Source organism: Prorops nasuta, unplaced genomic scaffold (genome assembly GCF_024137725.1).
Source record: "Prorops nasuta isolate Cenicafe-Biocafe unplaced genomic scaffold, Cenicafe_Pnas_1.2 PNAS00033, whole genome shotgun sequence".
Taxonomy (NCBI): Eukaryota; Metazoa; Arthropoda; class Insecta; order Hymenoptera; family Bethylidae; genus Prorops; species Prorops nasuta.
Window position 1 is genome coordinate 140,279 of NW_027116830.1, and position 16,409 is coordinate 156,687.

Below are 16,409 nucleotides of genomic sequence, written 5' to 3' on the forward strand. Positions count from 1 at the left end.
GTTGAAGTTTGTACAAAAAATTTCGTCCGCGCGTCTACAGTTTGATGATTTTATAAGTCTAAATCAATAACTAATATGTATGCTCTGAAAACTTGGTGCATATAATTTAGGAAAAACAATAAATATATTTGTTCCAACAATTAATTTATTTATTCTTATTTAAAGGGTTCGTTCGGCAACACCAACTATATAAGTAAACCCTGGGACCTCGTTGTGATTCGCAAACAAATAACCGTCCACGATACTAGGTCACATTAAGATCTCTCGAGTGCACCAAGTGATATTTCCAAACGCAAATTAATAGGACTTCGCTGGTACATTTCTTTTAAAATTAATAGAGTCACATCGAAAATTCGATTAACCAAAAGAAATTAAAAGTAATAAACACAAAGTATAGACATTTTTAATCAAAATTATGATAAAACTTTCTGTTTAGCAATCAGAATTCTATCATATTTCTACAAATATATAAATGTCTTCACATTCTGTACAAGATGATAAAAATACCAAAATCAGAATGCTGATTATTTTCTAGATTCAAATATTATTGAGTAAAAATGACTTTGTGCTACTCACTTATTGTAATTATGTGACAAATATGTTAAAACAGGATATAATAAAATAGCAACCTTCTTCCAACCACGAAAAAAAGGCTTGTATTCTTGGTATAGCACCAAGTAAGTTAAAGAATTGCAAATGAAATTAGTATACATATAAATTAAATATTTATCTCCTATCAGTTTTACCCACTCCTCGTTTACCAGCAAAGAGATGTCTCGGTAATTTAGTACCGATAAACCTATCAGCTTCTCCTTTGAGACCCTTCTTTGCTACCTTCTTCTTCAAAGCCTTATGGGCAATGTTCTTCAACTTGGATTTCATCTATAAACAAAAGGTATCCGTGCGTACATTATCGGGATTAATAAATAGAGGATAGTCTCGACTGTTTTCCCACTTACCACATTGTCCTTGATACCCATCTCATCTCTTGGAGGTCTTGAAACACTGCGACCGCGTACTTGTGATGTGGACTCCAAACGCATTCTCTTAGCCGATAAAGAAACCGATCTCGAACGGCTTCTTTTCTTCGTAAAGTTAGCCTGTTCGTAAATATATATTAATTATAGCAATTGTAAGTGTATAAACGAAAAATAAAAAACATTTATAGTAACTACATTTTCAGTGTCTTGCATATCGACACCAAGTTCTTCCATTTGTTCTCGAAGTTTAGTAACTGATCTGCTTCTAGCCTTAACGGCTGCTGTGCGTGGCATAACGGGCTTAGTAGATGCTTTTTGTACACGTGCTTCATCTTTCATAATCGCCTTCTTCTCACGAATTTGTTTAGCCAATTGTCCAATTTCACGCATAGTTTGTGACAATTCGGGAACTTTATAATCGTAAAGTCCAGCTTCTTCTCTCATCTGTTCTTCTCTTTCTAATTGATTCAATTTCTAAAAAAAAAGGAGAAGCCATTGCATGAAACATAATTCTTGAAATAAAAAGCTATAATATCAAGTTCACCTCAAATATATCTGGATCAATATAATCAGCCACATTATGTCCTTCCCAAATTTCAGGAATAACATCGAATTTCTGATCTCCTTCTATATCGTAATTCTTCTTTAAGTCAAGTACATAATCATCTCCCATTTCTATCTCAATTTCTCTTTCGAGTTTACGTTTCTGTTCTAGCTTTTCTGCGACTATTTGCTTCTTCTTCAAAATAGCGTCAGGTATGCAAGGAGCACGAACTTTGTTATCTCTTGGTTTAGGCTGAGCAACGTGCAAACGATTCAAAATACCTTCGACCTAATGATGAAAGTAAATGATTACCTCCAACTCTAAATTTATAATTAATCAATAAAATATTGACAAACTTGTGTCAATTTACCTTCTTTGTTCTTATTTTTTGATCTACACGAAATTCTAAAAGACGCTCGCATGCTTTTATCTTTACTTCCATTACCCCAAAATCTGTAACAGTACTCATTTCCATGACTGGAATATTTTCATCATCTTCCAATGGTTTCAGAATTGCTCGCTTTTCAAGAGAAAGTTCGTCTAATCGCAATACATCTACTTTATTTACTACACATATTAAAGGTTTATTAGCAAATAATGGCTTTATGGAGTCAAATAATTTTATCTGTTCATCTAAACCATGTCCACATTGCTCAGATACATCAAAGAAATACAATACTGCCGCACGCAAATGTGCTAAAGCAGTAACAGCCTGCATTTCAATAACATTCCGTTCTTCAAGAGGGTGATCTAATATTCCAGGTGTGTCGATCACTTGCCATCTCAAATACTTATAATCTGTATGACCAACATACAGAGATTTTGTTGTAAATGCGTATGGCTGTACTTCAACATCAGCTCGAGTAATCTAAAGAATTTTATTTAATTGAAAATTATATTATAAAAGTATGTCACATTTGGTTTGTTTATAAATCCACTCAGTTTTGCTAACCTTATTGATAAAACTGCTTTTGCCAACATTTGGGAATCCACATATTATTATGGTACGTGTATAAGGATCGATACTTGGCAAACGTGCCAAATGTTGACGTACTTGTTCAAGATAGGTTAAATTTGCAGCCTGTCGTTTCATTATAGTGGCCATACGTCCAAGAGCTGCCTTTTTCAGTTGTTTACATCTATACAGCGAATCGCCATACTTCAACAACCGAACATAATCCTTTGATACACTGTAATATTTAAAATTATTCAATCAAATTAAATGCTGGATAAAAAGGTTTATTAAAAGAAACTGACTTGTCTATTAAATGGCGAGCAGTATTAATTTGTCCAAGAGCTAATTTGTAATGATCCTTGTCATACAGGACATTCATTAAATCCGCATAAAATGGATGAACATCATCCAATTTTGGAAACTCTTGTATGATCTGTGACAATCTATCATGGAAATTTTGTTGAGTAAATTTTACTTTACGTGTGTAAAATGCTCGAATTCTTGCAATTTTGTAGTTCTTATGTATAACAGTTGGAGTTTTCCTTTGTGTTTTTGATAGAATTATATTAATAAAATCCTTTACAAAAAAGAATGAAAAACTATTAGAATAAATTTAAATAAAACTTTTTTTTTTTTAAACAGACCTTAGCTGTTGGAACAACAGCAATTTTCTTAAAATTGTATAAACCCATCTTGAATGCAGTTGACCCCTTGGCTTTTCACTAGAAATTACGCTGATTACGGGCACATAACCTAAAAAATTGTTTGGAGAATGCACGTGGCGAGAAACAGAAGAAAACTTCAGTCAGGCCGTGTTACCTGGTGTTAGTGTTACCCGTGTGTGTGCCGTGTTCCAGAATTCACCTCCGCGAAGTTAGCCTACCAACATTAGAGTTTGGAAGATATTTAATTATTGAACTGAAGTAGTTTAAAGGTCGTTTATCAATTTGTTTACATTTTCTTCTAAATTTATTTCAGACGCTTCGATTGATAGAGAATCGTTCGTAGAAAGAAATATAATAGTTTTAATGTTTGTTAAATAATATACAATGTAAACTAAAAAATAAAAATAACCGCAATGACCGGCGTAAATGCATGGCGTCCCTCGATGTACTTTGGAACTACGTTTAGAGCTTCTCACCATTAGTAATTAAAGACGGAAGGTACGAGGTAGCATACATTTGAGATTAAAAAAATGTTAAATAATTAAGTTTAATGTTTTTTTAATAAAAAATTTGTTTACTTGTGCTTCTTTGTCTTAAGTGACTTAAGTTATTGGTAGTTGGGGGCCTTAAAACGCGATTCCTAAATACATTGAGGAATGCCATGCCGATCATATATGTATGTACATACATACATACATACATACACCTCTTATGTATAGGCGTATTCCACTTAAGGCCGATCCGATACGCTCACAATATATGTATAATACGTGTCACGTGAACTATTACATTATGAGCGTTTTGGGCCTTAAGTGGAATATGCCCAAAGTTAACCGTGAATTTAGACGAAACTTATTTTTATTTTCAATTCAAATTTTATTTTTTCGAGTAACTTATTATTCGATAGAAAATTGTTTAAGAATTATATAATTTTTAACATTTAATAGTTAATATTTCATATCAAAAATCAAAAATAAATAAATAACGTTGTTATACTCCTTGAAATATTAAAAGCAATATATTTTACGGTATTAAGCAAGGTTCAAAAATCTGCATTCCAAATTAAGCATGAAGCGCATAGAAATGTACATACAGTTTATGTTACATTTATTATAAAATTTAAGCGTGTTTTGTGCGCGCACATCTGTCCGTAAAGTTGGAAGGGGCCCTTAAAGTGGTATAATTCAGGTTACAGGAATTATACAACATTAAAAAGTTTGGACTTTACTTAAGCCGACTTTGGTAAAACTCACCTTTGAGTTTGAGTTCCTCGGATTCCCCCGTTCCCCGGCCGCCACTCGACTTGACTCGACTATTGGTTCTCATTGGTTCTATTTTAATGGCTGCCAACTCATCGTAATGTTGACGTATCTCGTTTAGATTTTCGGAATTTGTTAAAAATTAATATCAATTATTTTTAATATCGTTTACTTGTGATAAAAATTATCATGGGAAACCTAAAATTTGAACTTTTATTTGTAGTTTCTTTAGTGTCCTATGTTAACTGTATAATGTTTTACTTAGAGCCTAATTCATATAAATGTCTAAAGGAAGAAGTTCAAGCAAATGTTTTAGTAATAGGAAATTATGAAGTATCAGAAGCTCTTGGGCAGAAAGTAGATTACACAGTAATTATTATTTATTTGTTACTTTTTATCTCCTTTTTTAGGTTAAATCAGTATAACCTATCTTCATTAAAATTTTCATTAAAATGTTCCCATCTGTTAATGAGGTAAAGTTCTCTTTTACCATATAAATAAGTATATATTTAATTGTTTTTAGATCCATGACTCTAAGAAACATATTTTGAGTCAAAAAGAGGATATTCCCCATGGAAAACAATGGAAATTTTCATTTTCCACTGAGACCTATGATACTTTCCAAATTTGTTTTGTTTCTCATGTTCCTAACAGTGAGTATAATGATCACTAAAATGATCTAAAATAGTGATTAGAAGAGAAGGTAGATGGTCATTTTTGTGTCTTTGTAGATCAGAGAGGAATAAAACAAGAAGTTAATCTCGTTATAAAACGTGGTAATGAAGGGAAAAGTTATGAAGGAGTAAGTATAAACAGCTGATTAGGTAAAAAATTGCTTTATATTATTTCTTATTTTATTTTGATTGCTTCTTCCTTTTCATTTTTAATTTTAATTAGAGCACAGTTAGTACTATAAAATATTTGTATAAAATTTCATAACAAATGTTAGTTAAATTCACAATTTTATAATATATGTATCTATATCCACAAAAACCAGCTTAATTCATATTTAACGGTTACTTGATTTTATATTTATTGTTTCTATTATATGTAATATATGGGGTGAAGGACTTTTAACACCCTACAGCTAGAATATGATAACTTATTTATCTATTTAACTTTAAGAAATATTGATTTTTTTGTATAAAACTTTACTGAATTTTAATGGACAGGACCTGCAGGAAAGTCCTGTGTAAAAAATTGAGATCTCTTATAGTTAACAGGATAATATTTTCTTATCTTTTAGTCTATGCTGTAAGGTACGTTGAGTGTCTCACCCTGTATATGAAAAATAATATGATTCTAAGAACTTTCTTTTTTAAGACATAAAACTTTGTAGATTGGAGAAGCTGCAAAGCTAAAGCCAGTTGAGGTAGAATTAAAACGACTAGAAGATCTGTCAGAGTCGATTGTACAAGACTTTGCTAGAATGCGTAAAAATGAAGAAGAGATGAGAGACACAAACGGTAATTTATTTTCTATTGGAATATATGTGAAAATAATATGATGATTAATGAACCTTTTATCTTAAAATTGTATATGAATATATTTTAGAGGCAACAAACACAAGAGTACTGTACTTCAGCATATTTTCAATATGCACACTTATACTTCTGTCAACATGGCAAGTCTTCTACCTGAGACGCTACTTTAGATTAAAGAAGCTTATAGAATAAGCTTACTAGTATTTAGGATTTACTATAAGAGATTAATTTAAATCTCGTTTACCTCTGTAAATTATTTCTGAAGATGAAATTCAGTGAATACAGATTTTTCTAAATGCGTCAAAAACTATAACCTGTTCCATATAGTCATGTATAAAGTAAATTTCTATCATTTTTCATTTGCATTTCATACTAAGAACAAAGTAAATAAACAATCCCAAACATGTGTACATAAATTTTTGATTCAGAATAATATTTAATTTTATAATTCAATTTTACACACATCTCCATTAATTCCATTGTTTATTGATATTAATGTTGAACAAGTAAAATTATTGTCAGTTGTTTTATATCTGTATTATAATTATTGTATTCGAAGGAAATATACTGCTACAAGACAGCAGTGCATGTTAAAACACTCGGCCTGGTTTCCGAGGATCGATGAATTTCGATTATCTTCCACGCAGGGTGTAATAATGGCGAACACTGACTCCGAGCGTTCTTCCGTGTCTTGACGTTTGATCGAAAATTAGCAGGTGAAAATAGTTTTTCAATGCTGCGATATTCCAGGCAAATTCTCGACGGAAATAAGTGACAAGCTGGTGCGGATAATGAGCGGTGATTAGTCGAGGCACTTGGCTATTTGAATTTGTCCATTACTTGAGCCCCTTGTGCTACCAACCATGGCGGAAGCTCAAAAAGAAAGCGACGAAGATTTAAAGATTTTCGAAACGCTCTGCATTTCATCTTCTCAGGTCTTAAGAAATTCAGTTTCACGTCGGCCTGACGATTATATTTCTCTCTCTCTTTCTCTCTCTTTTTCGCTTATTATATTTTCTTTACTCATTTCAGTAGCACAGCAATAAATTACCGTCTCACACTGTTTTTTCAGCACCACAAAAGAGATACGTTTTCAATATTCTAAAAATATTCACATCGTCCATCATCATTGAAATATTAAATGTAATATGTTAACAGTGTTACTTTATATTTTCCCTAATAGACCGTATTATCAAAAACTCTAAAATTGTTTAAACTTCTTAAACATCTATAGTGTACAATAAATGAATAATTTCATTTGTGATTTGGCTAGTGCTCCTTTCGTAAGGGTCGCACGAACCCTATGCAAATTAAAATGAAGGGGAGAAATAATATTTATTGAATGTGGGTGATCATCGTACATGCAAATATAGTAATGGGAAGAAAGTAAATATTATGAAGGAATCGGGAGTACAGCGATAAGCTTATTGACTATTTCACAAGCGTGTAGAAAACATTGGCAAACTTTTGTTTCCATAGCGTTGCGATAAATCGATTTCTGTATTAATACGCTGCCCGATTTTGTTCACCCTATTTTTCCCTTTTGAAGGAGAGATAAAGAGATAAGAAGTCGAAGGTTGAGAATTTCCAAAAGAATAAAATAAACGAATCATAAATAAATATATAATAATTTATCTTTGTTTATCCATCAACGATACAAAACATTTGATTTACTTAAATATTACCTGTCTTAAGAAATTTATATTTGCGCAATTGATTTAACACACTATTTTATCGAATTCTTGCTTACTCGGTTATACAATTTTACTAAATTTGCTACTGTTTAAATAAAATGTCCTTTAGTAAAATTTAGCGAAAAATTCATTGTTTACCGCCTAAATACGTCTCGGATTTAAATGTTCATAGCTCAACGAAAGTTAATCATTCGCGGTTTCGCTGGTATAGAATTGGAGATTGATTTAGACGGTCAGTAATTTATATATATATATATAGTACACACGAAAGTATACGGAGGAAGCGATGAATTTGATATGATAAATTAATCGATCACGAATGATTAATTTTTATTGACATATTTGCGAGGGGAGTGAGACACGTGTGTTTTCACTGTGACATCTAAAATGGAAAGTGGAATGATTGAAGGTGGGATCGGGAGACGCGATGACTCACGATTTAACGACGACTTTGAGGAGCGAATTGGCTGCCCTCGAGTACAAACGGGACAGGTTAATGACCGAGGTAAGGATTTGCAGGAAAGTAGAAAATTTTAGCATTCCCTCACGTTGAGTTTTCTCGATTCAGCTGCAAGAGATGAAAAGCGTGGTGAGATCTCGTGAACAGAGAATCATCGACGTTCAACTGGAGGCCGACCAACTTCGCGAGCAGGCGGCTAGACAAAATTCCGTCATTTCAAGTTTGAAGCAGCGCATACAGGTGACGGCGAGAGATTCGTTAACGAATCTTCTAATATACCTTTTCTATAACTCAATAGAGGGTGCATATTATTTAAGTTAATCCAGAAGTTATTGCTCCATTTTAATTGAGCAAAATATTGTACTATCGAATTTCTTTACTGTAGTTCCAAAGATGAAGAGAGAGAGAGAGGCAACGAATCACCAAAATGATTCTTACTCCCACTGATTACAATCGACCTGTAGAGAACATGTTCGATGCGTCCCTCGGTCTCTGTCGCGTTTTGTACGGTGCACCCTGTACATATAAAAAATTGAGATAATTTTGAAAAAATGACAGGCTATTCAGAGGGAATAATGGAGAGGATTATTTTGTTGCTTTTAGGAGTTGGAAGAGAGAGAGAGGAGCCTTTACGCGTCCCAAGGAAGATCCGAGATCACGATACAAGGCTTAGAGCGCGATATTAAATATCACGAGGAGAAAGCTAGGGAGTACGAGAAAAAAATACGACAATTAGAATGCAATATTTCGGAGGAGATTCAGTCAAGGGAAAGGGCGCGTTTGAGTCTTCAGGTATTTCAGAAAAAATATATATATAGTACATAAACAATGCGTTAACTTGATTAAAACAAATAAGACTTCTATTTGGGTTTTAGGACTTCGTGAGAAGACTGGCGCACGTTCTAAGCGTGGAAACTTGCGAGAGTGCTCAGCACACTCCGGAAGTGGTGATTCACAAAGCGGAAGAGCTAGTGCAAGAAGCGAATCATCTGCAGATGAAGACGAGTCACGTGGAGAACCAGCTGAGCAGCAACGAGGGTGATCTTAGAAAATGCAAGGATGCCCTGGATCGGGCTCTAACGGAGAAAGAACAATTGCAGAAGCAGGTCGCTGATAATCTGCTCGATCTGGATCGTTTGAGACAGGTGAAATTCTAAATATCTCAGCAATAATGGCGATGATCGTGGTGATGTTAACGATATCGTGGTAGATTAAGCAAAGTAAGTGAATTTTTAAGGAAAAGGAGTGCCTGCAAATGCAATGTCGAGCGAGTGAGAGGGATACGATCAGCCTGAGGGACAAACTGATAAACGCGAATAAAACCATCAACAGTGTTACTGGAAATCTGACCAATCAGGAGAGTCTGATTTGCCACTTGAGAGGTAGCGCTATATATAGCGAAAATAAATTATAATAAAAAATAAATATTGACTTTGAACTCGATAGAGGAACTGAAGATTCGCGAGGACAAGGCTCAGACCTTGAAGAACGAGCTACGCCACTTCCTGGAATCCCTGTCGATACTCGTCAGCACTCCGAATAGATTCGTCGAGTCTCACGAAAGCTCCATCAAGGACAGGATCAGGGAGATTCTCGACGAGAACAAGGACCAGTCGCTCGTACGTATATCGAAAGGAGTCAATGACACGAAAACGGTAGCTTGCTGATTTCAGCAACAAGGGACAGGAGAATCGTCGAATATATTATTTTTTCTGTTTGCAAATAGAAAATTCAATCTCTGCGAGAGAAAGTCAACGCTTCGACGGATTCGTCGAATAGGCAGAGTGAGATGCTGGAGTCGACAATAATGAAAGTTCGAAATCTCGAAGAGGAGAGATCGAGTATGGAGGCGAAGATCAGGAAGATCGAGTCGGAGCTGTCCAATTGCGAAATTATCAAGGAATCTTTGAGAAGGGACAAGCACATTGTAAATATATAGGAATTAAATTAGTTGAAAAAAATAAATAAAACGACAACAATACAGAGTTAATTGTAGTACGTACGAGTTTGATCCCGATGGATTTTCAGTTTTCAACGTTCCTGGAGCGACTTGCCAAGGTGATGCAAGTCGACGAAATTTCTCAAGAAATTGGCGTGGATCTTCAAACGGAGTCGCTTCTGGTTAGAGCCGAGCAGCTGGCACGACTGGAGACGGATAAATTGGCCGATAAAGTGCAGTATAATTCATTCCATTCTAAAACTTGCGAAATCTCAAATTTGTACAATTGGTTCATCGATAATCATGCGTTCAATTAAGAAATATTAAAAGAACTATCTTCTACGTGTGAAAATTATCGTGATGATCAATGAACTGGTTAATAATTCGTCTTCTTCCTGTACGATCCTGAAAATCCTGCGAAAATCCCACAGCTCGCCTGTTGCAGCTATACGTTCTTACCAAGGATTCAGCGCGAGCGATCCTTCCACGAGCTTCCCTACCTGAAAGAAGTAAGATCGAGGCACGATAATATCAATCGTAGAGCTTCTAGAGCTTTCCCACATTCCCCCTTCCTCTCCAAAATATCACATTTAGCATTTAGAATATAGTCACATTTTCTTTTTTCACTGTTAACACGAGTAAATTTAGTATTATTTTCCACATTTTATTCTTCTTCTTCTTTTAAAGGAGAATTTTTTTTCACATTTCTCAGACGACCGTGGTCTATCAACTGCAGAGGCGTATCAGAACTTTACGCGAGCAATTGCAACGTCGAGATCTTCACTTGGATCTTCTTCGCAGAAAGCTATCCTTGCAAGAGGAGAGCGTCAGGATAAAATCGATGCTGCAAAGTGAAAGGGACGAGGCGAATCTCCGGTAAGAAGATTGTACACAATAAAACTTTTATTATTCCTCAACAATCTCAGCATTGAAACTTGGAATCTGACACAACAATCGTAAAACAACGTTTGTTCGAATCGTTGAATTTTTAGGGTTAAGAAAATGACAAAGCAAATAGATCGCTTGCAGTCTCAGCTGACGGAGGAGAAGGCGAGAAATCACGAGCTGAGCGCTCAATTAACGGAAGCAGCTGATTATAAGGTTGGATAATTAAATAATATGATAAAATTGGGTAATTAATGTTGAGTTAAATGGACGTTGTACGTTCCGATCTAACGATGGGCGTTTTAATTAGATAATGGCACTGGAGAGAAGTAGGAAAATAGAGGAGTTGCAGAAGCGTTTGGTGGAGAACGAGATGCTGAGGACGAGATACAATCGTAAGATGACGATGCTGAGGGATCAGCTAAGATCGACGGCCGAAACCTCCGAGCAGGAAAGATCGATAAACGATCATTCTCTTCAGCTGCTCAGGGACGAGCTCGCGCAAGTCAAACAAAATCTAGCCGAGGTTACCAAGAGAGAGTCACAGGTATTCACACTCACTTTCACAGTTTTTTCCCTCATATACCATAATTTCACCAAATCCATTCTATCATTTCAGCTGCAAAGCTTCAGAGTTTCGGTGGCAAAATTGCTATCCGAACCGATTTGCACACCTGATTACGAATTAACAGCGAGGCTGCAAAAAATGGTAGCAGCCCATCGTGACCTCACCATGTTATCTCGAAGATACGAAGAACCATTAGAAACTAGAAGTCCATCAAGATGTGCAAGGTTTTTTTTAATTTTCATTATTTTATTCCAATTTTTTTGGATTTCCTGAATTTTTCTAATAAGCTGAAATTTATTCTGCACATTAGTATACATCCGGTACATACGATGCACCAGCCGCGGTCCCCAGGATCCCGATGCACTCGGTACGAGGACAGTGGTTTCACGGATCCACCGGATCTTCACGAGATCGACGATGAATACACGAAGCGCCAAATACGTAGCAGCCTACTTCCATGATACAGATCGAACCTCGAGTACCCCTAAGATCCTATCGGATTCTTCTCTCGCGTTTCTCGATCACTCTCACCTTTTTCCTTGATCCAGGATCTCGGAGTTTCATGAGATTTAGTGTCTACAGCCAAGGAAAGAAGGCTAAATCATGAAAGGTTTATAAATCTCTCTGACACGTGCCTCATTGGATTTTTCACTAACCTATTATATAACGCTACTCTTGTTTTTATAATAAAAGTATAAAAATGTAATCTGGAATTGTACTAGGAAAGATTTCAAATCGGTAGGATTGATAAGGGGGTGACAAGAGTAAACTTTTATCACTGATAGTAACTTCGCAAGATATTAATTAAATAAAGATAATGAATCGTTTAGAACTAAACTAAATCAATAAAATCTCCATAACTACTCTTGCAGTTTTTGATCTTTTACCCTGCTTCAATATAATGACGCATGCGATTAATTATCGCTGAACGTTAATTACTGCCTTGTAAGAGTTATTTTTTTTTTTATTAATATTTTACAAGGGTTTTGTTTTCTGGTTTATAAATAATCTACATTCCAGGATGGCAAAGTTACAGGTTCGAATTTTATTATTATTTAATATGATCATGGCTTCTGCTCGGTGCAGGTGTGTCTGTGCGAGTTGCATGTGGGTTATCACGCGTGGCTCTGCCAGTATACACAGTCTGCGCAGGTTGCTCTCTCACGTTGGTCGAGAGTGGAACAACCGCATTCCAGGATGCTGACGGCAAATAGAATAAGAATAAGAGGAGGCGACGCCGTATGTACATAAGACCAGGCAAATTCCGCTAATAAGAACCCAGTAGAAGAGTGTCAAGAGAACCTCTCTTAGAATTGTACGAGAAATCTCTCTACTTTTCTCCCCTAGCTCTGAAATTCCCTATAAAAACATACTCTTAAAATTAATTACACTCATCCAATATGTATTTTACGAGGATTTGATCCAATTCCTCCAACTTTCCATGAATTTTCGCTTTCGAGTTTCCGCTTCGAATTTGTGCTTCTAACGCTCCTGGCTGAATTTACCGGAAATTTCTTTAGTTTTCGTTCGAAAAATAAAAACTCGTTGGTTATCACCAACGGAAATGAGAATTATTTTTATATATTCCAGATATTATTGCACGACTCGAGCTCTTCTTATCAATGCTATATTTTTTATGCACTCTTTGCTTGCAGCCGAGAATTATCACATTTTGCAGTTATGATTGATCGTTACGATAAAGTGGACAAAAATATATAATATGGAAGAAAAGTAGGAGGGAGCAAAGAAATTACTCCATTTCATTCGAGAAGGTAAATGATATTTGCAGTTTGTGCATCGTTCGATATTCAGGGTTTGTATATAACTGGTGAGAAGAGTTTCGTGACAGCCCCGAAAAACGCCGGGGATTTGCAGAGTACTGCTGGCGAGGCACAGTTTAGATAAGAGCTTTTTCTACTGAAATCTTAATCACCAAAGTGATTATATTGATTAGAGGTCTAGGCTGCAATAACCGCAGTTTATCAGAGCAGCAGGTAGGAATAAATAGACTTTGGATATTATCCGAGAGCGACACTTCTGCCTCTGTGCTCCTACATCCTCCCTGCCAATTATTCAGTTTCTTATTTTTTACTACGACGAAAAAGTTTTCGAAATTGTCACCAATCATGGTGAAAATACTGTCAATTTTACAAGTAATCTTTGTGATTTTAGTGATTTCACCTGGATTGAAATCAGGTAGGGCGTTCGGGAATAAGAGATAAAGCAATATAAAACTAAAGTGATGTATCCTATAATTAGTCTAAAACATATAGCGAACTGTGATTTGATGTATATGTTGTGTAATATTTTTCTTTTTGTTCAGAACATAAAAAAATAACATGCTACTATTGCGATGGGGTATGTAAATCGCAAATTGAAAAAGTAACGTGCCCTACTGTGCCTGCTCCTACGGAAGCTACACCAACACTTCCTACCCTTCACCCGACAACCGTTGGTAGTACCTCACCATCTTCGGATACCACAGTTTCGGATGGATCCAGTACCCCAACTACTCAAATACCAACTACGTCATCTACCGAAGCACCAACTACCACATCTACCAAAGCACCAACTACCACATCTACCGAAAAATCAACTACCACATCTACCGAAGCACCAACTACCACATCTACCGAAAAATCAACTACCACATCTACCGAAGCACCAACTACCACATCTACCAAAGCACCAACTACGAAATCTACCGAAGCACCAACTACCACATCTACCAAAGCACCAACTACCACATCTACCGAAAAATCAACTACCACATCTACCGAAGCACCAACTACCACATCTACCAAAGCACCAACTACCACATCTACCGAAAAATCAACTACCACATCTACCGAAGCACCAACTACCACATCTACCAAAGCACCAACTACGAAATCTACCGAAGCACCAACTACCACATCTACCAAAGCACCAACTACGAAATCTACCGAAGCACCAACTACGAAATCTACCGAAAAATCAACTACCTCAACTACAACAGAAATAACTATCCCAACTGACGAAGGTGAACTAAATATCTTTACTATAGATATTACATCAGAAATTGTTATGTAGATCAAGAAACTAGCACTACAACAGATAAAAAATGAGACACTTATCAATCAATCATCACTGCTACAGATACATTATCATTCTCTGTTACACATACAAATACCGATGCTTGAAGTGAATTGTTTAATAATCTTAAAAATGGTAAACTTATAAATTCAATATTGAATTTTTTTGTTTTAAAAACTACGGGTTTTTCTTAAGATCTTAAACTTTTCATTCAAGTTTTTATAAAATTTTGTACAACTGTAGCTCAATTAAAATATTATTTTAAAGCAGTTTAATCTTATTTCAGTTCCAGATGAAGATACTAAACCTAAAAAGCGGGATGTAAAGATATCATGGACTAAGCAGACACTAACAGATGACGAACCATATGTTTGTTACAATATTCTTGGTACAGGTAAGTGCTTGCTTTATTAAATAATATGCTATGTAAATAATAATGGTAGCATACAGCGAAAAAAACAGTTGCGTAATTGTTCGAAAATTCTTACTAAATTTTTGCTAACTTTGGTAACAAAAATAACATATAGCTAAATGAACAATTATGTTTGCTGAATGGTACTATTAAAATCAAGATAATAAATATATTTACTGTAGGTATAACGGAATCTAAATTAACGATTGTTACCAATATTTTCTATGATTTCTTGTTTGATATATACGTATCATATTCTTTTTGCAGAAAATAACCAGCCAGTCGTTCATAAGGGCTGTGATTTAAAAAGTGAGATAGAGCATTCTTGCAGTGAAGGAAACTTAAACCAATGTTTTATTTGCGAAACTGATCTTTGTAACGCGGCAGGCTCGATTAAATACAGTTTTGCTATGATACTTTTACCCATAGCCGTCGTTATATTTACTAAAACATATTAGCATACAATTACACTTCACTATGAAGAGTTCAATATTACAAATGTTTCTCATGCAATGCAAATGTAATAATTAATTTTGTAATGTTTTTAATAAATAATTAATCATTGCTGTTGTTTCATTATACGAAACGTCGAAGATAATTCTATTATATATAATATATAAATATTTATACTAAATCATTTGTACAATTTTTTACCATTGTATCACTTGTATATTAATTAAATACTGCACAGTTATACTGCAAATCATGTTAATAACTTGTAGGATCTGATAGTACGAGGTAAGAAGACACGTGATTTGGACAATTTTTAAATGATTTATTTAGTGGGAGAATAATACATTTTCGACTAATCTTCCTCTCCTCCCTTCTAAATTATACCGCGGACAACTATAACATATAGTTAATAATATAATCTTATGAAGTTATAACCGCAATTATAAGTGAAAGAAATATTACAAATATAAATATCATACAATTAAATAACTTCATTCCTTTGTTTTAAAATTAAAAAACTGATTTTTCAAATCTAATAATTATATGATAAGAATCTTTATAATTTAGGGTATTTGACTAATAAAAACATTCTTAAACTATTACATTCTTATCTACAAATAAGTTAAAAGGATTATAAGAATCAACAAATAAAAAAAGAATCATTTTCTCTTTAAAATTTATAAAGTAATTAAGATTAGAAAATTCTAAAAGTCTTAAAATAAACGTTTATAAAACGAAATTTTGTTAATAATATGAATATTATGAGAATTCATAATTTTTAAATAATTTCTCTTATGGAGAAAATAAACTTTTAAAGTATGTCTACGGTAAAAATAAGGGTTGGTTAAGTAGAATGTTGTTGAGAAAATATCTACTTTACCGATATTTGAAATAATATAACATGGTTTCAATAATTATTCTATTAAAAGAGGATGGTTGAATTGAAAGAGATATAATAGAAAATCAAATAGATTTAATATTGTGATAATTGTTGAAAAATGTCAATGCTCTGTCAGTCATATTGTACAGGACGTGT

At 34.5% G+C, this 16,409-nt stretch overlaps 4 protein-coding genes across 6 annotated transcripts; 3 read left to right on the plus strand and 1 right to left on the minus strand.

Moving 5' to 3' along the window:
* Positions 1-125: 125 nt before the first annotated feature.
* Non1 (nucleolar GTP-binding protein 1) lies at positions 126-3,753 on the minus strand. Its single transcript, XM_066743479.1, has 10 exons — positions 3,435-3,753; positions 3,299-3,358; positions 3,124-3,232; positions 2,782-3,056; positions 2,477-2,714; positions 1,895-2,392; positions 1,525-1,812; positions 1,176-1,454; positions 960-1,100; positions 126-882 (listed from the first exon to the last, which is right to left on the minus strand). The coding sequence occupies exons 3-10, from the start codon at positions 3,169-3,171 to the stop codon at positions 727-729; spliced, it is 1,923 nt and encodes a 640-aa protein (XP_066599576.1). The 5' UTR covers positions 3,172-3,232; positions 3,299-3,358; positions 3,435-3,753; the 3' UTR covers positions 126-726.
* Positions 3,754-4,469: 716 nt separating this feature from the next.
* bai (Transmembrane emp24 domain-containing protein bai) lies at positions 4,470-6,345 on the plus strand. The gene is made up of 5 exons (XM_066743633.1): positions 4,470-4,772; positions 4,927-5,056; positions 5,135-5,205; positions 5,743-5,869; positions 5,958-6,345. The coding sequence occupies exons 1-5, from the start codon at positions 4,593-4,595 to the stop codon at positions 6,077-6,079; spliced, it is 630 nt and encodes a 209-aa protein (XP_066599730.1). The 5' UTR covers positions 4,470-4,592; the 3' UTR covers positions 6,080-6,345.
* A 151-nt stretch (positions 6,346-6,496) lies between these two features.
* On the plus strand, positions 6,497-12,279 carry LOC136783453 (coiled-coil domain-containing protein 170). 3 transcript variants are annotated; one of them, XM_066743629.1, is made up of 15 exons: positions 6,497-6,822; positions 7,991-8,086; positions 8,150-8,281; positions 8,645-8,833; positions 8,917-9,186; positions 9,279-9,423; positions 9,488-9,660; positions 9,768-9,968; positions 10,070-10,213; positions 10,412-10,489; positions 10,693-10,856; positions 10,973-11,081; positions 11,176-11,412; positions 11,485-11,657; positions 11,744-12,279. In XM_066743629.1, the coding sequence occupies exons 1-15, from the start codon at positions 6,751-6,753 to the stop codon at positions 11,892-11,894; spliced, it is 2,334 nt and encodes a 777-aa protein (XP_066599726.1). In that variant the 5' UTR covers positions 6,497-6,750; the 3' UTR covers positions 11,895-12,279. The 3 variants fall into 3 exon arrangements, with proteins under 3 accessions (XP_066599726.1, XP_066599727.1, XP_066599728.1); XM_066743631.1 differs by having other exon boundaries at positions 6,770-6,822; positions 7,977-8,086; XM_066743630.1 differs by lacking the exon at positions 10,412-10,489.
* Positions 12,280-13,240: 961 nt separating this feature from the next.
* Positions 13,241-15,484, plus strand: LOC136783249 (salivary glue protein Sgs-3-like). Its single transcript, XM_066743235.1, has 4 exons — positions 13,241-13,629; positions 13,757-14,455; positions 14,795-14,902; positions 15,188-15,484. Exons 1-4 carry the CDS (start codon positions 13,560-13,562, stop codon positions 15,376-15,378), a joined length of 1,068 nt encoding a protein of 355 aa, XP_066599332.1. The 5' UTR covers positions 13,241-13,559; the 3' UTR covers positions 15,379-15,484.
* Positions 15,485-16,409: the final 925 nt, after the last annotated feature.